This window comes from Buceros rhinoceros, unplaced genomic scaffold (assembly GCF_000710305.1).
Source record: "Buceros rhinoceros silvestris isolate BGI_N320 unplaced genomic scaffold, ASM71030v1 scaffold35970, whole genome shotgun sequence".
Taxonomy (NCBI): domain Eukaryota; kingdom Metazoa; phylum Chordata; class Aves; order Bucerotiformes; family Bucerotidae; genus Buceros; species Buceros rhinoceros.
In genome coordinates, this window is record NW_010389626.1 from 7,908 (window position 1) to 30,575 (window position 22,668).

The 22,668-nt window shown below is 49.4% G+C and overlaps 1 protein-coding gene across 1 annotated transcript in view; it reads right to left on the reverse strand.

Annotated features, from left to right (window-relative positions):
• Nucleotides 1-14,265, reverse strand: part of TBX4 (T-box 4) — a gene marked incomplete at its 5' end in the record, with an annotated part of 20,476 nt that extends 6,211 nt beyond the window's left edge. The window contains 2 exons of the mRNA XM_010134909.1: nt 12,226-12,373; nt 14,146-14,265. Coding sequence (XP_010133211.1) covers nt 12,226-12,373; nt 14,146-14,265 — 268 coding nt within the window. The remainder of the gene's footprint in view (nt 1-12,225; nt 12,374-14,145) is intronic.
• Between the last annotated feature and the right edge of the window lie 8,403 nt (nt 14,266-22,668).

Genomic DNA, 22,668 nt, shown 5'->3' on the forward strand with positions numbered 1-22,668 from the left:
GCGGACCTGTGGAGGAGGGAGGGCAGGGCCCAGCCAAGGGCGCTCTTAGGGTGGGGGTTAGGGAGGCGAGGAAGGGCCGAGGGCCAGGGGGGATTGCACAGTCCAGGCTCGGGCCAGCACAGGGCGGCTCCGATGGAACATTAGGGGCCGAGCAGGGCTGCCCATCCCAGCCTGGCCCCACAGCACCAATCTTCCACAAAGCAGGGATGTGCCCAGATGCTACAGAAGAAAAGGGTTTTAAGAAATGGAATTAATTTAAAGAACTGGGATGATTTGAAGAAAAGCCTTTATTCCTTTTACTGGGAAGATGAAATACTGCTTGCTGCTTTTTTTCCTGGCATAACCTTTCCAGTCCTTCTTCCCTCTCCAGACCAGCTCACTGGGTCTGTGCTCCCCATGGCCAGCTGGTCCTAGAGGTGAGGGGATCTCCAGGCAGGCTGACACCACTCCCCGCACTGGGCTGCCCCAAACAGCTAGCAAGGACACGTCCATCCCTGATGGAGACACGGGCAACGGGTCAAGTAGGGAAGACTGCAATGGGTGGTGCCTTCAGCTGGTGGTAGCAGAATGGGTAGGTGGGTGGATAGGTGGGTGCTCGGGTGGGTGGTTGCACACAACACGGCAGAGGAACACCAGTTTACACGAATTGTGGATATAGGCAATTATCAAGGGACAGAAGTACTTCGGTCCTTGACCAGCTTTCATGTTCAGGACCCCTTTCTACTCCGTGTCCGTCCATGCTGAGGAGAGCTCACAGTGGCAGCGCTGCTCTGCGTGCCCCAGCTGGGACAGGAGGTAGTGTAGGAAGCTTGTGCTCTTTAAACCCCGTCGTCTGGCTGCACGTAACTCTGCCCACGGTAGCTGGCTGCATTATATACCACTTAAATGCAATTTTTATTGTTGACGTTTTCCAGACAACCCTCCCTGCTCCCCAGGAGAGAGAATGAGGAATTTTTGGCATTTTATCAGCTTTGCATCAAGCCTCTTAACCACTTTGCGCTGTTGATGTGCAGGGTGTAGATCTGAGAGGGTCGGCTCAGGTTTTGGGTTTGCAGCCTTTTCTCTGCTTTCATGTATCAGCCACTCATAAAACAAAGCCAAGATGAATAACGCCAGAGGGCTGAGGCTTTCACAGGAAGGGGCATTTTAATTTTCGGTAATTAAGAGTTGAACCAAGCTGATAAGTCAGGCTGTCTGGAGCAGAAGCCGGGGTGTGCTAAGCCCTCCTCACCGCCCATCCCTGCCTGCCCACATCGAACAAGGATGGGTGACTTACTTCTCCCCAGAGTCAGAGCAAGTCAACGGCAGGACAAAGAAAACAACCTTAAACTACGATTTCCAAAGGGAAAACGAGGAGCCGCTCTGGGTGACTGGTCTATATCCCCCCTCCAAAGCAGTATCCACTGGGCTATAACAATTGCCTTAAAAATGTTTTTCTTTTTTTATAACCTCTTTACAAAGGTGGCCAAACGATTTCTAAAATTAACAGGACTTTGCTTTTTAGACCCTGATAGACACGTGCAGGAAAGAATTTTGGACAGATGCTCAAGGTTACAGTTGTGGCTGCAAACCTGAGTGGAGGTTCATCGCGAGCTGCTTGAGTCCTGCGGGATGTCTAGGGGGGCACGTTAAATGGTTTTAGCCACTGCATGTACAAGTTTGGGCGGTTCGGTCCCTCGCACTGAGGTGATTATTTGCCCACGTGGCTCACGGTAAGTACCCCTCGGAACGTGCTGAATTTCTTTGAGTGCGGGGACCATGAAAAGAGACCCCCTTGAGATGTGCCAGATCAAAGCCGAACAGCCATCACTGAGCACAAACCGTGATTAATAGATGTGAGTGCCGCAGAGCCCTGAGGTTAACTTCATCGAGTCAGTGGCCGTGGACGCAGACGGGGAACAGCTTCCAGCAAAGCCCCATAAAAATACACAATTCTCATATGACAAAGAAACATCCCTTCAGCTCTTTGGCAGAGAGGTCAGCACGTCAGGTTGGGGATGTAAATGGGACGTCGAGGTGCTGTTTCAGATGCCTCCCTCTGCTCCCCACCAGCTGCACCAGTGAGTTCTCACATCTTTTTCAGGGGGTAGCAACCCCTCTCCGCATACAACCAATGTTTCACAGGCTTGAAAACAAGAACTCGTGTGCAGAGGCTGTGTCTGCACTCGCATCCTCTGTGCTCGTGCATTCACAAACCCAACAGATCCCTCAAAACAGGGTGCCAGCCCTTAGCTGCAAAACACTGTGCCTGTGCAGAGCCAAATGACAACAATTCCGGCTAAATAGTTTTCAAGGCTGCTGTGGAAAACTCGTCGATGGCTAAAAATACACAAAACAAATGTAAATTCCACTCCAATGACGAACATCAGCGGAAAGATTAACTTAAAGAATTGTGTCAAAAATGAGAAGTATTTTAATTGATGGGACAGAGCATGGCTGCTGCCGGTCGGTGCGGGGCAGGCAGGGCTTCAGCAGCAGCCCGAGCAGGACAGAAGGTGGTGCAGGAGCTCTCGGCCTCCAAGACGATGCTAAACTGATAACTTTGTATTTTCCTGCGCTATTCCATTGCGAGGGCCCGGGGAGATGAAGTCAGTGTCAGACACTGACACACGCATTTTTTTAATTGTTTTGGGTTTGAAATAGGTTAGCTACTAAAAAAGAAATGGTGTTTGTCTTGACTTGCCACGGAAAATAGTTACTGGTGTGTGGGTTAGAGGGGAATTTTGATGTGACTGACAAAGGACGAGGGTACAGAATTAGTGAGGGGAACTGGGAAACTGTTTCCTGAGCAGCACCGGGGCACCCTGGCTTGGTAACTGAAAGCCTCTCTCCGCAGCTTGGTGACCGTGTCTATGTGCCTGTGAAAGCCCAACTGACATGAAATGATGGTCTGTTTAGGAATCTAATAAACACTTGTTTTCCCCCTGTATTTAAAAAAACCCCAAACCCAAGAAAAGGTAAATCAAGTATCCCTTTGGGAACACACCAATTAGATGGACAACTCCGAATTTAGGAAGTGGGTATTGGCTCGATACTCTGACTCGGGTCCCCGCGGGGCTGCCGTCTCCCACCACCGCCGCCCAAGCACTCCCTTTGCCTGGAAAATACACGTTTTCCGCAAATGAAATGTACGCTAAAAAATGCCCATGTGGGGAACAGCAACCTTCTTTAAGAGCATCGGTGCAGATGGCACCGAAAGGCTTGTAAGGAACCATCTGTGCTGCTGTGGGGACCCCACAGAGGGGACACTCCTTGGGCTGTGCCAGGCGAGACCCAAACAGCTCCTCTAACATCCGAGAACCGTTTCACAGCTCTCGCCTTCCAAAGCCATCACCAAGATGCATCCCCTGCCCTCGCACCCCTCACGTTGCCACGTCACTGCTGGACAGAGAGGAGCCAAAGCGGATCTTGAGGGTGATGTCACTTCTACCCCCTCAACAGCGCACGTGTGGACCAGATTGCATGAGAGACGAACTCCAAAGTCAAATGTGAGCTTATATAAACATCTTTTTTTTTTTCACCCCCCTCCTCCCTCCTTTGTGCTGATCACACAGTTGGCAGCTGGAACGTAAGCTGTAATATAGCTCAACGTCGTTACTTTTTTGGTATTCCCCAGTGAGCAACAAATGTAAAAAAAATGGTGGCATTTGCCCCTGCCGTTTAATTTTACTTAGGCAAACATACTCCTTTAGCATCTAATCTCACACGCTGCTGAGCGATGGCGGCTTCAGAGCCTGAAGACATTTGCCAGTTTGCGGGATCAGGCCCAGAGGCCAGGAGCTGAGCAGGGTAATGGTACCGCATCGCTTGTCGCAAGGCAAACTTGCCTTGAGATCACCAGTAAAATGTATTTACTTTCATATGAAATTTGGGGAGTTGATTTAAGAGCACCGCCTGGTTGGCCAAGGTATCAAGTGTCGTATGATGCAGTGGTTGTTATGGCAACTACCCTTTTTATATTGAATAGTAAATGCCTACCAAAAAGCCGCATAATTTTATGGTTACTCCCAGGGGATCACATAACTAATATAAAATCTCTCATTTTAATATATTTTCTGCTTCTTTCTTCCTTCCTTCTATTCTTTCAAAGTGAAAAAGCCTTTGGGCTGAAGCTGGCTTTTGTCCTACACCAGGACGCTGAGCTGGGCCACGAAGGACAGGACGAACCCCTGACAATTCAGCATCCTGCATGGAAAACAGAGCGCCTTAATCAAAGAGGCTTTTCCGGAATTGCAGCCACTGCTGCGCTTCATCTCAATTAATATTTCAAGCAGTTGATGGTACAAGCCATCCCAAAGCTAACTTTTCTTTACAGACAAACGGTTCAGAGGTGCCACACAGCACCAGTGCAAGAGGTGCCCTGGCTGGTCTGTCCGGGCTGAGCGGGACGTCTCTGGGGGCAGCTGCTGGGAGCCCAGTGCCGCCGCCCGGGGACAGCTGCCCTCATGTCAGCCACCTCGGGAGCTTGCAGAGGTGCATCACCCCAAAGCAAGCAGTGAAAATCATAGAATCACTTAGGCTAGAAAAGAGCCTTATGATCATTGAGTCCAACCACATACAACACCACTAGATTCAGACAACCTCTACGCTAGCTCCAAAATTACCTAAAGCCATCCTACTTATTTTCGGTCGTCTCCAGGAAACCATTCACCTTGCCCTCTGGAAGCCAGGCCACCTGGCGGAGCTGCCCAGGCGGGATGGGGCTCTGCCAGCCAGCCCTGGCCCTGATGTCAGCCAGGCTGCTGGAGGAGGAGCCTCCCAAAGCCACACGTTTGTCCTGGCAATCCACACCATGAGGGAAAAAGACAGAGAAAAGGCTGGAAAATCCTGGGAAAGGATTCAACATGAGCTCAGACAAATTGTTCCTTACGAGAGGGCCAAAGCTGAGATTTTTTTTTTCCTCGACCCCTTTTTATCTAATGTCAGCTGAAATTCATAGTGTTTCCTGGCCTTGTGATACAGCTCTGGAGCAGAGGAGAAGACCACCTCCACACGAGCTCATGAGCATTGGTTTGCGAACGGACAGGACAGGGCGGTCGCCGGGGGTGTGACCCTGGGACATCCACCCGTGCGCGAGCCAGAGCAGCCCTGCAGCAGCCCACGCTGCCGTGCAGCCTCGCGTCATCGGGGGATGCGAAGGGGCTTGGGCAGCCCGTGACCTCTTCACTTGCCCCTCTGGGACTGGAAGACGATGTCAGGACTTGATTCTAGTCAAACTTCACTAAACTCCCTGGCATTTGGCTCGTATAATCCAGTAATGTAAGAACAAAAAGATTTAACACGAGAGATGTAAATCTTCTTCTCAGCCAAGGGCTCCACTGGCCGTTTCCTGCCCCGCTATTGGAACTGCACACGCAGATCTACCCATCCCCGCGGCACACAGCTCCGCTCCTGGCGCTTGCAGCAGCAGAGGAGACAATGCACGACTTCACTCCTGACTCAATCATTTATCTGGGCACCACTATTTCTCAGATCAGCTGTACGACCTTTCCCACAACGGATGGGTAAAGAAAAAAGAAAATAACTTTTTCATGGATGTTCTTTTAGCAGAAGAATTAGTGATGGTCTGAAAATATGGACCACAATATTGACTGGAAATTTAGGGCCAAGCAAAAGTTTTTTCAAGTTTTAAACGGACAGAGGAAAAAGCTGGTTTAGTAATGGGAGAGACATACATATTAAATTCTTACGTATTTCTTGTTTTTAAATATAAGAAAAGATATAATTAGATATATTCCATATGTGCATATAGAAGAAATGATACAGATATAAAATAGACTGTATCTATATATAATAAATCTTACATAGAAAAATAGAAGAATTTTTTTCCTGAGAATAAGGAGGTGAAACTGCCTCTTGCTGCAGAGATCTGACAGCATTGCTCTGGGGTGAGGCCAGAGGGTGGGGTGCAGCTGCCGAGAGCGCGTCTCTTCCCGGGAACCGGGACTTCGCCGGGGAGCTGCTGTGGCCTCATCCTCTTGGCCGCAGGTGATCCAGGGCCGCGGGGGAGGCTGCGGCCCTGCTGTGGCCTCATCCTCTTGGCCGCAGGCGATCCAGGGCCGCGGGGGAGGCTGCTGCCGAGGCGGCATGTAAACCTCATACCAGCACCCGGCGAGGAAACTGCTTGGCCACAAGTTGTTAAGCAAACAAATAAAAAAAATCTACATAAAATATAGGGTCGTGTGAGATTAGTAGGACGTTAACTAATTAAAGTGCCTGAGTGCGCCTGGCAAGTGAAGACAGAAAAATGCTAAAATTGAATGAACAGAAAAACGACAGGGAAACCCAAGAGCAGGGGGAAAATAAAGTCTTTCCTTGTTAATCAAATAAAACTAAGTGTACAAATAATAAATGTGGAGAGAAATCACAAACTCATCAACGTTAAAGGTAAAGCCAGCAAATAGCAGGTCTGGGTCAAGAAAACAGGAATATCCCTAGAAACGCTGTCACGAGTGACAGACCAGCTCCAGTATCCTGCAGCTTTAACCCTCAGAGGATTTTACCTAGAAACTAAAACAGCCCCACACTTTAAAAGCAGGTAAAGTTCATTACGGCAATTAAAAGGCACCATCAGCAGCCAAGGAGCAAGGTCCAGGGTGTGTAACAAGACCAAGCTCAGCAATACTGCGGCGGGGGGCTTAAATTAAATATCTACTTCTATTAGTCGCGATCTCCCCTTCTAATTTATGATTCTCTCTTTTTTTTTTTTTTTTTGTCTGCTGGAATGTCTTTATATATGGTCCCAGCTGAAGCCCACCAGAAATCCTGGTGGGCTGTTATCGCCCTGCTCAAGCTGGCCTGACTGCCAAAGCCCATCAGCACCGCTGGGTCCTCTGGCAGAGGTTTCATTTCAGTGGAGTCAGTAACAACAACAAAAGGAGAAACCCCTGATGGGATGTGCTTGCTCCTCTGCCGTGTTCCAGCGTTGCTCCCCACCTATGAGAGCTGACCTTCCACGGCTCTGCATGTTCACAACCTGCCTAAAACTGCGGGGAGATTGGGGGCCTGAGAGCAAGATGGAGTTTTATTCCACATACATTGCATCTGGTGAGAGGGGATTCCTGCGGCACTGCTGTCCAGCTCTTCGCTAACTCCTCTGGATCCCGAAAACCCCAATCAGAAGGTCATCAGGAGAAAGAGCGGAGCCAAGCTGGGCTCCTGCGCTGCCAGCACAGCTCTGGAGACAGCTCAGCAGCTACCAACCAACCAACCAACCCGGCCATCGCTGACACTGTACCTAAAGCTGGCCCTCCTCATGGCCAGTCCTCTCTCCGATGCCGGAGAGCTGTCCTCATGTCCTCCCTGTCGATCACGTACACTATAAAACCAAACTGAAGGCTGCCCTAATTGCAGCCTCTGCTTCTTTGCAGTGTTTAAAGACATTACTTAACCCTTGCGGGGCAGTTTCTAGCCCTTGCTGCTGCTCCTCACCACCCTTCAGGGTACAGTACACACCTTCGTGGATGTTATTATGTTCCTTTATGCACATCATTGGGTACCACGAGCAGGAGGGCTGGCTGGCCCAGGAGGTCGTCACTGCCGGGCACAGCACGCTGCCCGGTGCTGTGGGCACTGTGGCACAGGCAGCCCCCATGGTTCACACGATCCCATGGGAGCAGGGACCCTTCCTGGCACCCTCGACTGCTCTGCCCACTGCTGCAGCTTCAAAGAGCTGCCAGGCTCAGCAGCTTCAATAATACCTTGAGACAGGAGACGAGGAAAAACCCAGAGCAAAACAACAACAAAAAACCGATTAACTGAAATGAGTTGCACAGAACAACCTCACCATGGGTCCCCACGTGGAGCACCAAAGCCCCTCAGCAAACCCCCTGTGCCCCTTCAGCGGCTTCACACCTGCCCTGAGCATCCTTCACCTGCTGAGGCCAGGAGCAGGAGCTGACCAGCCATAAGGGCTGTCTCACGGACGCCCTCCAACCCCCTGTTTACATCCTTTAAACCCCTGAAGAAAGTGGAATTCCATTCACGAGCATTTATCACTACGGTGATACACGTCAGGACGCGCTCGGTATTCCCCATATGCCCCATACTAATCTTCTGAAAGAAGTACGAGGATTATCTTCTCCTTTGCAACAGCCAGGTTATTTTTGTGCATCATCTACAGCTGCTATTAGCCAACTGATCTGTCAGCACTTGCAAAGGCGTAACCTGGGTCACGATGGAGGAGTCATTCCCATTTTTCATCTGGAAAACACAGCAGGGTTCTTCCCAGGTAGAATCGGCTGGCAATGGGCGAGGGAATTGCCACCCTCGTGCAGATTGCTGGCGCTTAGGGGAGTGTCTTTGACTCCACAGACAGACCGTGTTGCATGTATGCAACAACTGGCATTAGAGAGCGAAGCATCGGCTCCGCCAGAATCACTACCCTGTCACTTTCCAGCACCCCATAAATCAGAGGCTCTATCAGGCTGATTGTCTCTGCATGTAAAGGTTTGAAAATACATAAATTGAGATTTTACTGGAAGCATAGGTGGCTTACGGTGCTTTCTTTAGGGTCAGATAGACCTCACCGTAGCTAAACATCACAGCGGCCGCTGATGTCTTAATCCGTTCTCAACACGAGCATTTCTCAGTTGTTAAGCCTGGTGTGAAAGAAGCTTTTCATGGTCGAAAAATCCCCCCAGAGGAAAATATGCAGCCCACATTTTGAGGCCATGGTGTATGAGCTGGGCACAGGCTTCCCTGCCACGAAACCTGAGGGGTTTGCAGGCAGACTGCAGAGCTCTGCTCTTCATTTCTTCCTTTTTAAAATCTGCACCTTTTTATGTGTCTGCGTCAGAAACTGCCTCCCGTGCCTCTGACTGTAATTGGTAGTTCACCACACTGGGTAACTGGCCAGCGGAAGCAGCGGCAGTGAGGTTCCTGAGCCTGGAGAGGAAGGGTTGGTGGCTGGGTTTGTGGGCAGGGTGTCAGGAGCGAGGCTTTGCAGCAGCGCCTGAAAGGCATCCCTGCCCACCAGCGCCGTAAATAATCTTCACTCTAAATCCATGGATTGCAGCAAGGGCTTCAGCTCCATGGCTTATTATTTAAGCTGTTTAACTTACTTATTTTAAGCCTCAAATGCACCTACACTTCTCCTTATGAACTCCATGAGGTTGCGTGTCCCTGATGTTGAGTATTACAGCGCATGGAGTCAGGGTGTGGGTTCATTTATCAACGAATTCACTGAAATAATGTGAAATTTCTGCCGATCTCTTTTTCAGGTGAGGTCCCAGGTGCCCAGGAGCCGGGCTCAGAGGGGTTGTGTTCACCCTTCAGACCTGGGTCCCACACACACCACGCAGAGGGGCTGTGGACTGGGATGGAGCCCAGCAGCCTGTTGTGCTCCAGCTGCATCTGTCACCGCAACCCCAGCAAATACACCGCATCCTTGCGACACCCCCACAACACCAGGACCAACTCCCAGCAAGACCCCAGGATCAGCTCCCTGCAATCAGTGTTTACCAGTAGGTGAGCAGAAAGGGGAGCCAGAAGAGCTCCTTTGATGGTTTTTTTTCCCCCAAAATAAGTATCTGCCAAAAAAACAATCCCGAAAAGGAATATTTAGTGCAAAGGTATTTCGCCGTGCACCTCTCCCCCGCTTCCTCAGCCCTCTGGCAGCCAGGCAGCAGGCAGCTTGTGCCTGAGCCCCACGCATCGGGGCAGGGCAGGGCTGGAGGGGATTGCTCACACGCAGCAATCAGCTGTGGCAAAGCCGGGCTCTGCGGGATATTGGGATGCTGGGAGGAGCTGGAGCCAGTAGGAAGCCTGGTGCCACCACACCTGTGGGTGCCCACAGTGGACAAGGGTGCCAGGGAGGGCGAGCCGGCGTGGATCTGGCTGGGCAGCTTCCCACGCACCAAAAAAAGCACCAGCAGTAGCCTGCAGAAATCATCGCCCCGCGTGGTTTTGAGGCTTGGAGAAAATCAAAGACAAAAGGAAGTAGGCAGCAGGCTTCAGCTGGAGCACGAGAAGGCAAACAAACCCTGCGGGTTTTCTGACTTGTTTTTCTTAGGGAGCTTTAAGAGAGCGTTTGCAATCACTGGGAACAAATTCCTAGAAATGAGAAGCTGTTATTATTCGCAACGTAATGCTCCGCAGGCAGGGCTGGAGGACTGCGCCGTGCCGGGCAGGCACGCCACAGGCACTGCCTGTCCCAGGGACGTTGGCCACCCGTGCAAGAGCAGAACAGTTCGCTGCACCGACTGACAGGAAAACTCACGCTCGCCTGGCACAGAGTCCAGCTCTCCTCTGTGGTGCATGGCAAGAGAGGAGCACCCCTTCTCTAAAGCGGATGATTCATTTAGAAGCTTAACGAGGAACTCGCTGGGAAGGGGCTAAATCCCCTTTAGTCAAGCAGGTTGTCAGAGCCTGACCCGCGCAGCGACCTGGGCCCTTCAACCAGCTTATTCCAGGCATTTTCCCAGCAGCGTGAGACAGAGCGCGCTGGGCTGCGCTACGAGGTTTGTGCGGCACAAGGGACCAAGCAGGGCTCATTGGGAGCGGGGCCACTGCTCGTGCTGCAGGTATCGCCCCAAAACGCAAACCAGAGCCCTGTGTCACTGGGGGAGCTTTGCTGGAGGACAAACAGGCTGTTTACAAAAAGGGGGAGGAATCTTCCCTGTTAAAATGCAGTGTTAGAATCGCTGTTAAAAAATTACAAAGTCAGGAAAAGCAAACGTTCAAAGTTGCAAAACCAACACCGCGCATCCTGTTTGTTTTTACGGCCACATTGAACATCCTGTATGTTTTATGGTTTACATTTTACAACGTAAACAGTCCTATATTAAGCTACACAGTTAACCAAGAGAAAAACACGGGGAGTAAAAAAATGCCACATGCAAAGGAAGCAGGTCAGCACGGCCGCTGACACCAAGACGACGGCCTCTGCGGGCTTTACGCAATTATTTCCTGTGCAACCCTTTATGCCGTTGTTCTCCTCTCATTTCCGTGGTGCTTCCCCTCTTGAAGAAGAGTGAAAGGGCGAGATCGCCTGTGATTAATAACGTCAGTGTTCAACGGTCCTGGTTAGCCTTTGAAGTTCACACATGTTTCACTGGGGTCAGTAGGTTGGGGAAGAGGGTCAGTTCCCGGCGCTGCCGACAGCTTCGCGCAGGGCTGGGTTATCACCGTGTCACGCTGCCAGAGCCCAGCTCTGCCACGGCACCGTGGCAGCGATGAGCTTGCTTTTTAAAACTTAAAAATTTGCAGAAAATTCCAAACACAGCAAAAATTCTGGATTTTTTGGTTTGAGTTGGTAGGTTCAGCCTGCTTCTGGAGTCAACCCCATAAAGCTCTGCCTGACTTAGCTATGTCAGAGTCGCGCTTTCTGTGCCGCTTTGGGTGGCACCAGGACAACTGACTCAGTGTGCAAACCTGCTCTTTAGAGGCTTGATGCATGATCATTCTGAGCAAGGCAGATAGATACACCCTTTGCCCCCTGCACACCCTTTCCCAGGACATTTCACAGCCCCCCTCACTCGCCAAACTGCTGCTGCTTAAAAGACTGGCAGGTTAAAACCCACATTTGATGATACGAAGCAGATTCTCTTACCTGTGGAGGAGGAGGAGCTGGTGGTGCTAAACCTAAAAGGATTTTAAACTGTGTCTCTTCCCTCTCTCCAGCCAGCAAGGTTTGTTTGTTTTTACATGTCTTTCAGCTGGGACAGTGCAGACCAGACAGGTCTGTATTTTTATATGCATCATCTCAGCACTCGTTTGCCTCGCAGGCTGAGTTATTAAGTGCCCCATGGTCGGTAACTGTGAACTTCCCCCTGCTGCATTCCCAATACACGTGAATAAAGGTTTTCGATATAAAAAACTCCAGCTTTGACAGAGCTGCCAAAGCCAGCCTGGAAAATAATGTGTTTATGCAACCTGTTTCTGCAAGTTGTATGTACTGCACACAGCATCAGCCAGGCTGAAAATCCCACAGCGCTGCCTGCAAAGTTCCTGGGCAGGAAATAAAAGGTTGGTGGCATCCAGCAGGACACAACTGAGCAAGTCAGAGGCTGCATTCCCAAGAGCCAGGGAAACATGCAGGCAGCACCTGCAGCCCCCTCACTCAGCATTCAACACTCCCCCCTCAGCTGCATTGGCAGCACAAAATAAATGTTGCTCCTCATTCTTACATTAACTGCAACTTCCCCACCAGCATCCCAGTCCAGACACAAACTCGGCATCACGAGCCCACCTCTGAGCAAACCCCTTGCAGAACGCCTCTCTTACATGTCCGAAGGGATCCAGGTGGTTGTTGGTGAGTTTTAGCTTCTGAAAGGACACCAGCTGCCGCATCCAGTGTGCTCCCGTGGCCGGTGAGTCGGGGTGCACGTACAGCCGTCCCGGCATGGCTGGCTCTGCCTTGCCGGCCACCATCCTGCAAACACAACAGTACAGATTGCATCACCACAGCAGTGGTCACCACCAGACATAGGAGAGCACTTTGTCCTTGAACGCAACCCAGCAACCCTCCCGCCAGGCCTGGGGTGACGCGCTGGGCCACAGGAGCTCAGAGAGGGTCCTGCTGCTCTGGAGGGTTTCAGGGCTCCTCATTTCAACACGGCAGGTTGGCAGAGGAACCTCATCTTTGCTCCTGCCTGCTATTTCCTTGGGTCAGTGTCTCTGACTGGCAGTTGTGTTGGCATTGGTCAAGGAGGAAAGCTCATCTGGGTATTTGGAGAGCTTGAGGCCATTCTGCAAGAAGAAATATTTTCGCATCCTTCCCCAGGAGGTACCAAGGAGCAGGAGAGGGTACTGGTGTGGCTGCACACTCCACAGCCACCGGCTGGGCATCAGCTCCGGTGGGAAGGGGCTGCTCCCCGCTCTGGAGCTGTGTGCTGGCACACAGTGCTGCCCCTCACACCGTTCTGCCAGCTCCCCTTGTCCCCGCACCAACACCACCACCAACCCTCACGGACACAAGACCCAACCATGAGACATCGCTTAACGGCAACTGCCCCATTACGGGGCCTTGATCTCCTCTTACAAAACACCAGTGAAAGCAATATATACCCAAACCAGCAGAGCCTTTCCAGCAGCCCTAAAACGAAAAGGGCAAACAGCTCTAGGGACGGCAAAAGCGAAATTAAACAGGCCTAACAACTGTCCATCATCTCATAATGATGGACACACTAAAGCACAAAGTGGCCACCACACCACGGAGGCCCTCAGACCACTCCTCTTACCCAGCGGCTCAAAAGTGACTGGAAAAGGGATTTTTTTAAAACTAGAGCAGCCCTAATGTGCAAGTGAATTATTACTGTTTTATAGGATGTCACCAGGCTCATTCCCATTGAGAGGACTATGCAATTTTCCATTGCTCATCTTTTCACCAGGCAGCAGCTGGTGGAATGGACTGGGAAAAGCACGGGGAATAGCTGCAGCGAGGAGGCTGCTGGGCATACTGGGGGTAAAAATCAAAAAACAACACACATCCTTTGTCAGAACGCAAAAATCACAGCTGCCTCTCGGGTGAGTAACTGTATGACCAAAGGCACAGGGAAGGGAAGAATAACAGAACAGAAAGAAATTCCAGAGGAAGAATGGATTAAAAGAATACAACTCTAAAACTGGGTCTGGCATTGGACTCTCCTTTTGTCTGCCGGATCAGCGGGGCTGAACCAGGGCTTTGAGCAAACCACCCCACGTCTGCCTTTAGAGCTGATCGCCTAGAAGAAAATATTACTATAGTAGAAAGGAATTTAAAACTTTTCTCAACTCATTTAGATACTTAATTTTTAAGGCCAAAATGGACCATTAGATCACCTAGCCCAGCCTCTGGTATGATGCGGGCTGTGGCGCTACCCTCCTACACCTGTACACGGCCAGATAACCGATCCTTGGCATCTCCTCCGACAAGACATCCAATCCTGAGCGCTTTGGAAACGAACAATCCACCACCTCCCTTAGCAGTTCGTTCCAGCAGTTAATCGCCCAGCCTGATGAGAATGTTTTATTTTATGTTTGTCTGGTTTTAACTTGAGGCCGTTGGCCCTAGTATCTATCGCTGCTCCACGGAAGAGAGCTCTGGGATGTTGGCATCCCTTCCGTGGGAAGGTATTTTTGTTGGTTTCTGAGTTTGCACAACAAACGGCCCATCCAATTACAATTTTCTTATGGAAAAGAAGGCAAACAGAAATGTCCTCTCACCATTTATTGTCACAGAATTTATACCGGTGGTCGTCAGCCGGGACGATGTCGATCAACAAGATGTACTTGGTCTTGGGGTTCATTCCGGTCACTTTAACCTTGTAACTAGGAAACATCCTCCTTAGGAAAAGCAAAGGGTTAACTTGTTAGTGAGCAAGTGCTGGAACTGATGGAAACTTGGAGCAGAGCCCCAAAAGGCAGATTCACCATGCGATAAATTCACACTAGGACAAAGGAGCTACAAAACATTGCTAAACCTGAATTAAACTCACCCTTTCGAGAGCCTGGGCTGCACAGGGCTAGTGCAAAACAGGGCACAAATACAGCTGAGGGGGCGTAGAGGGGGCCAGAGCCAGGAACAGGAGAGTGTAGAGAGAGCTACAGGGGGGTCAACACAGCCCGCCTTACAGGAGGCTCCAAGGCAGAGCCCTCACTGCCCCAGAGGATCCGTGTGGATGTGGCAGCCTCAAAAATGCAGATTTCTTGTTGCCATGATGGCACGTGGAAAGTCATGAGATTCAACTACTTCAGAAGACACAGAGAACATGCAGCTTTCTCATTCACACATTCGCAATGTCCACGACACCACAGCCCACCACCGCTCCTACGCAGAAGCTGAACCCGAGTTCCCTTCAATACTGAAAACCGAGGATTGGCAAAGCCTGGGGGGAGACCAAGGGTTAAACCCTGCACTGGTGCAGACAGGCATGTTCACAGATTTCCCAAATTCACAGGGTGCCCGTTAAACCTTGGTCAAGCCAGGAGCACTGCGGAGCTCCCTGCTGAAAACGCACCCGTCCCGCTGATGTACCCTTGACTTTAGCGGACACGTGCCAACCAACGCCAAACAGGGAACGTTGCGTAAACCAGTGCGTCGTTAAAGAACGTTTATATATATCTTACATACCTAAGGGGCCTTTGCAATATTAAAGAATATTTTTTTATAAAGCTATGGCCATGAAACCAGTATATACCATCACGGTCTGGTCTTGCTATCCAAAGAAGACGGCGCTGATGGGTACGGGCACTGCCACAGGCTTCCCGAGACTGCGTCAGGAGCCAGGACTTGCAGGATCAGGCACTTTACATCCTCAGAGTAACTCTTTTGTTGGTTCTATCCTCCCAGCCTCTTCCTCATCCAGTGGAAAAGAGAACTCTGTTGAGCAGGGAGGCTCACCACAGCCTTCAAGCAACTGGCCAGAAAATTCTGCTTTCCACCAGCGTCAGGGGGAGGAGGATGAGACTTGCTGCGTGCTGGAGTTGTGCTAATTACCCCAGTTAACAAGGGCCCAAATCCCGGTGCTGTTTCTCCATTGGAGATTGAGGCCACTCTCCGCCGCCCTTCACCCCTCCTTTCCGCGCGCGTTGCCCCAGCGCCCGGCCGGGCCGCCCCGGGCTGCAGCACCATTTTGTCGCTGCTTGGAGAGACGGCAACAAAATGGGCCCTGTTCGAAATCATTTCAATTGACTCTTTTAACCGCCCTGCATAAATTCCAGATGTTTACCATGTAATTAGCCGGGACTAAAAAGGGGCGGTTTACCAATGTCCATATTTGATTTTCATTCATAAACTCCACACTCCTCTTAACCTTGTCCTCCTACAGGTAGGCACCTGGATAAATACAGTAGGACATTTCAATTTGCGAATACACAGCCCAATTCACACGGTGAAAAAAGTTGCACAAGGAATCCAATCTGAATTCCAAGATTTAAAAAAAAAAGGCCTTTAAAATGACATTCAAAAATGAAACAAACAAAAAAAAAAGGATAAATTGATTAAAAACCAGAAACAAGATGGACACGATTCCACAGTGCAAACATCCTGCGTTGGGGATTTTATATGATCTAGCTTCTGAATTTCTTTTTTTCTCAATCATTTTATTTACTGTAGTACATCCAAGCTGCTAAAGTAGCCGGACTGATATATTGTAAATGTTAAGTGCTTTTTTAATGGCATTTAAAATTAAGCTTCAGCATATGGAGTTCATATAGCATGGACATGCCAGAGTTTATAATGTTCTTTAGTACAGCCCTCTAAAATAAATACAAAGAGCCAAAGTACTACTATAATATATACAGCTGAAATTCTTCACGGATAACAAATGGGGGCTCGCATCTGATTGAAGGTGTTGCTTAACTTGCAAACCGCCCGCTATCTTGCCGTGGTAGCATTGTGCTCGGCAGCCGGCAGACCCGGCTACAACCATGTTTGCCAACTCTCCACATTCTTTTCCTGGAAAACATGGGGTAGATTTTAGTAATTTGGCTGTGCACGGACATTTCATCATTATTATTAGCTGCTGCATTTTGGCCTAAAAAAAAAAAAAATGCAACTAATGTGCTGTCCAGGGACTTGTCAGTTTAATTTTCTTAATGAAAACATATTTCTCAACCCCTTGGCAGAGTCTCATTTAGTAAATATCTCTTTGCAATAAGATACAAACACGGGTTGTGCATTTCTGGTGGGAAGACATGACAAACTAAAGAGCTGGGTCCAAGAAAATGCAGTCATAGAGTTCCAATTAAAAAAATAAAAGCAAGTGAGGGCACCTAATATCATGACCTGTCCCTTATTAAATGTCTCGCGTGAAACAAGGCGGCAAAACACCATGGTGGAGATAGCAGGCTGCCGCAGCCCTGCCCGGGAGCGAGGCCGTGCCTACAGTGGGTCTATACAGCTTCCCGCCAGCCCTGGGAAGGGGCCAAAAACCTGCCTGCTTCCCCAGATTTACTACAGGTCAATGGAGCTACTCACAGCCATGGGCTCTACGCTCAGTAGTAGCTTTGCAAACCGGCCCCTCTGCCAAATCTCTGCAGGCAGGAGCTCTCGGGCAGATGGGCGTCTCCACAGAGGATGCTTCGCTTCGCCAGCTGTCCCTGACAATAGCTCGCTTCATCCTCTATCACTTGGGGACCAGCAGCAGCAGAAGAACCCCGTGCTGCAATAAAAACTGGGCAGTGTCTTGCCAAGCTCTGGGAGATCTCAGCCTGGCTTTGGTGGAAATCTGAAGCAAGAATCCAAGCAGATCCAGGTTTTACCCACCCTCCTTCCCACTGCCACGCAGGAGTTTCGCTGCGGAGAAACTGGTTACAAAAATTGTGACTTTGGGGCTTCCCAGGGAGTGTGTCAGAACAGGCAGCGTCTGATCCTCCGCAACAGCTCCTGTGCTGAGAGGGGCTGCAGCCCTGCTGCGGCTGTGAAGCGAGGGGAGGCCCAGCGAGGTTGAGCGCTGGGTAAGTGTGCAGCACAGGATAAACCAACTCTGAGGCGAAGTTTAAGCCAACAGCAATCAGGAGATTAAGAGCAGCAATTCCTGGCCTCATCATCATTTGTTCAGACTCAAAGCCAGGTAGGACATGGGTAGTTTCCAGGGGCTGCAGCAAATGCCTTGACCACGCAAATGCCCTGGGCTGGGGAAGCCCGGAACCAGACCAGCTTCTTCCCATGTATGCTCATTTTTCTGAAAGCCATACAAGGTGTGTGTCTAACCCAGAAGCACACAATCGGTGTGATGGCTGCTTCCAGGGCAGCCAGCAGGGCCACAGAGCAACCACCAGCCTCGCAGCATCCCTGCCTGCCCAGGGACCAGCCGCAAGCCCACGCTGTGCCTGTGCAACAGCCGGCGACGCACGGGGGGACGCAGCACAGGCAGCCAAACATCAGCCTTGACGGCATCTTCTTCTGCTAAATACCAAGTCAGTAAGACTCCAGACCGGGATGCTTTCAAAACCCACTTCTCCCTCCTTTCAGCTCAAGCCAGTGAAGAAGGGCATCCAGACTCCTCAGCACTGCTCTGACCCCTCATGTGCCCCCCTGCTGGGGTTAGTGGCCCTGATGGGCACGTTTCTGCCTCCTCCCTGCACTGGGCACAGTGCCGCTGCGCGATGGCAGCAGCTCTCACTGCCCTTCACAGCAGAAAACTTAAACCAGTCTTCAAGTTCACATGAGAAAGCTGCCCTCGAAGAAAGCAGCCATGGGAGAAAGGCTACGACGGTGCCTCACTCCTGTGCGAGCAGGATATCTGATACGGCATTAAAATACCACAGTCTGGCACCCAGTCATGGGGAGTTGAGGTGCAGGGTGATGCCCTGGGGAGGGCAGAGGGGCTGAGCCCGGCTTTGGGGACCACGGGGGCTCTTGGCACCACACTGCCACAGCCCCAACTAAACCCTTCCCCGCAGCTCTGTGCAGATGAAATGTAGCAAAACCAGTAAAAGCCAGGAAAATAAACAAGCAGCACAATTCTGTAGCCCTCCCAAGCATCAAAGATGATGTGCGAGTGAATTATTTGTTCTGATAGTGAAGCAGTCATTGCTTAGCTAAGTTTATGCTAGGCACATTTTATCTCTACATGATATTCACAAATTGTTTTAAAATGAACTGTTAGAATAAGCATCTCTTGTTTATTTATTTATCCTATTGCTATCCAATCCCCTTGACCATGGAGCAGTTACTGACATGGAGCCAAAGCTTCTATTATGTTCAAACAAAGTTTAATTAATGTGTAATTGGTTGGTTGAGTTTGGAAGCGAGCGATAAGAGGAAAGCTTTGCTTTCGTTTGGGGCAGCAGTTCCCAGCCTTTGAGGCTGGCCACTTCGTAGACATCTTGTGTTTTACTTCCCATATGAGCAGACTTGGTTGGTCCTGGAGAGCTGGGTGGCTGCAGGGCTCCCAGGTCCAAAAAATTCTTATTTTTGGGGCGGACAACAGCAATCCAGGAAAGCCGAGAGCATCTGATGATCAAAGAGCTCCAAGCACTCATCTGAGCTCTGACTGCCCCATGCTACGCTGCACACCAGGGCCAGTGTGTCCCAAGGACACTGGCTCATGCCTTGATACTGCTGGGTGATCAGGTGTCTTCTGCAAACCCCTCAGGCCTCACCACTGCCCTGCTTACAGGGATTTGATCTGACCTTCCTTGCTTAGATGCAAACATCATTTCTGATGCCTCGACCGATGCAGTAGCTGGGAAGGTGTTTCTGTGACCAGCATGCGATAAGCAGGGAAGCCATGGGAGCTCAGCTGGTATGCCCGCAGAGAAAACTGCGTGGGACCAGGACACCTGTGCCCTGTCGTAGCAACCCAACTCACGTCCTCACCAAAGGCTGTTGGCTGCACTCTGAAGCCCATGGGAATTCGTGGACTGGTGCTCACTGTACGTTCGTGCATTGTGGATGGTGCCTGAGATACTACCGAGTGCTTCTTTCTGTCCTTTCAGGGGGTAAAAATGTCCCCCAACTCCTCAGCAGCTCAGCAGCTGAAGACCCGTTTTGAAAAGGACTTTCTATAAGACAAAGCTTTCCAAAGACCGACAGTGATTTTATGATCACTGTCAAGTAAATTGCTGGTCAGGTAAAATGACGACGGGATTGTCAGAAGCTCCTGACGAGCGCTGTCTGGGAAGGTTATGCTTATGGCAAATCAGGTTGTGAAAGGATCAGAGAAACAAGGAATCACTCAACATCGTGGCTAACAAGCCATATCGTGGCTAAAAGACCACCCCCTCAGAGCCTGCTAGGCATGCCGAGATGCCCCCAGCCATGGTTTCAAAGCACCGAGGCAGATGACGTACCTACATCCCTAATAACAACTAATGTGGCCTGAAATTCTTCTTGAGAATTGGCCATGACTGCTTAAGGATGCTTCTCCCTTTCTTCATTGTTAGGAGGGAAAGGAACGGTGTGCAAAGGCTTCAAGAACCATGTTTCCATTCTGATGACCTTTCTACTCTTTTTATAATTTCCCTTCTTTTGACAAGTACTTCTTCCACTGACTTAACGCATCTTTAAAAATAATATTCTCTTGGGCAGATTAAAACAAATTTCGAGATGTCAGCTGTTTCTTTTAGCCTTTTAAATGGCATTTCCTTTTTGATAGATTCTTGCTTTCAGAAAATACTTTAAAGAGATCAAAGAGTTTTTCAACAGGGTCCCATTTTCCCAGTGTATCCTAACCCTCAGTCCCTTATTTCTCTTATCACCCACGCCACTCCGCTATGACGCTCTGTATACAAAGTAAGAGCAGTTAACTTTGAAGTGCTGGATTAGCCCATGCCAGATCCTTGCCTCAGAATAACAAACAATACAGGTTCAACAGGAGTTCTCATCAGTAGTTCATTTTTCAGCCCCAAATTCACTGTCACTAACACAAGCAACATTGAACTCTCAGTCTATGGACAGATAGGAGAGATTTATCTGGTGGCAGGACCGTGACCTAGTGATGAGAAGGTCAGACAGTTAAGGGATTTTTATATTTTGGAATGGCGAGGTTGAATTTTTTTCTTCTGGCTAGCGCATCTAATTTTTAAATAAAACATTGTTTCTCACACACTTGAGAACTTGGTTAGCTGCATGGCTGCTTTCATGGTCTAGAAACATTTCCTCTCTTTGCCCCACAGTAACTTGAAACATGGGAAGGCTTCTCGCCATGGGATGTTTCTCCAGTGCTTTCATTTTACTGTAACTGCAGTTGAGCAGAAAAGGTCCCAACGTGCTGGAGAGCAGGAGAGCTGGGTGCCAGCAGCCTCCAGCAGCACCAGCTCGAAAGTACCTCAGAGAGAAGCTTTGCAAGAGCATGGCCAGCGATCCGGCACTGAAGCATTTCAGGGCAGGTTTGCTCCCTCCCCAGCCTGGCTCCCGCTGCAGCGCAGCCCCTCCAGTTGTGTGGGTTCCGCAGGGGTTGTTGGAGGAGCCGTGGGCCACCTTGGTGTTGGTGCAGAGCAGGACACGATCCACATCCCAGGAGCCTTCAACGCAGAGGTTGAGCCCAAGTGATGGTGGGGACCTTTCCCAGATGGTTTGTGCTTGACCAAGCCCTTCTCTGCAACCCTGGCCAGCGCTGCCGCAGCTCCAGCCTAAGAACTAGCAAGAAAAGCTCCGGGAACAGCTTTAGGAACACCCTTAACCATGAGCATCTCTGTCTTTAACAAACTAAAAGCAAGGGTTGCTGTGCAAAGAGAAAAGCATATTAAACGCTAAAACCCCATCCCTGCCCTACTCAGCGTGCACGAGCCTCGCCTTCCTTGCCAAAGCTGTCGACATCTTTAGCAGCAGGGCCAAGAGCCATTGGAGTTTGTTCCTGCTCCTTGCTCTAAAAGCAAGAGTTTGCCCAAACAGGGTAATTCCAAGACCCTGAATTTAGGACTAAGCAGATCAAACATTCCTTAAATATCTAATTTATTTCCAAGTTTTAAATTGGTGGCTCATATTCCATTGCTGATCTCGGATATTAACTTTTGCTTTTGGATCAAAAACCTTCAGTAGAGATTTTTGTAACTACCTCAAAAGATTCTGAACAAATATTTCTCTTTAATTGTAATGAGAACTGGGCATCCATATGCCCTACAGAGCTATGGAAAATTTAACTTTTAAAGGATTATTCACAGAGGAAAGCTGCATCAGCTTAGCCAAAGCATTTATACTTCTTCAGACCTTGATGTCCTAAAAACTAGTTTTATTTTGGTTTACTAAAGTTGATTAGGAACAGATTTTTTTAAAACTGAAATAAGCCACTTTTAAAATGAAACTCGAACATCTAAAGGGCGTTTGCGTCTTTTCCACACATGCAAGCTGCTTTATTGACTTTTTTTCCTGTGCAATATTTTCCTACACATACTTCTTAAAACCTGCTACCATGAAGGCTGAGACTATCTTTGTACCTGTGCACATCCTGCACTCCAGCCAGGAGCTGATATCAGCATCTTGAGCCTCCTGTTCACATCTCTGGGATGGTTAGAGGAATGACATAGAGGAATGACACATTATTTTCTCTTCATTTACTGTTCACAAAAACGTGACCAGACACCTCGCGAACAGTTTTGCTTTTTTTTTACTGATTAGCCATAAGCTGCATCAAATTGTTTGTCCCTGTCAATATCTGGAGAGAAACTGCAATGCTGCAAAAACTGGCACCTTGGAAAAACTTAGAGCAAAATAAAAACTAAGAGAAAGAAAGAAATCCTGAGTCAGGAAGCCTGCATGCACAAAGATTCACTTCCTGCAGAAATAAGGTCTGGAAGATGAGATTTCACAAAGAATTCTGAGAGACAAAGTGGTGTTAAAAAAAAAATAACAGTTGTTCAGTTAAATAACAACATGTAAGACTGAGAAGATGGCATTGGAAAGCAAGATTTACAATTGATTTTTTTATAATGAACCGGCTCGTTTGTTTTGTGCTTTACCCACCCCCTCCTACAACTTCATCACTACGAAATGCCCAAAATCCAGCAGAAAGGTGTGCGCCTTGCTGGGACAGCCCGGCAGGCACGGCCAGGGCTTTTAAAAGGAAAAAAATCAGCTGTCTATCTATATCATCTCCAACCTCTAATATACCCTGTCCCCTTTATTACCATCTACAATGATTTTATTAATTTGATTAACGTGGAAAATGCCCCTCCCCCCTTTTTATATGTATCTATATATAAACGGGAGGATTTGTGAACAATTATAGTCTTATTTATGAACACAGGCGCACACAGCTCGCTATGGGTGCTGGGCTCATTCACCCGCGCCGGGAGGGTGAC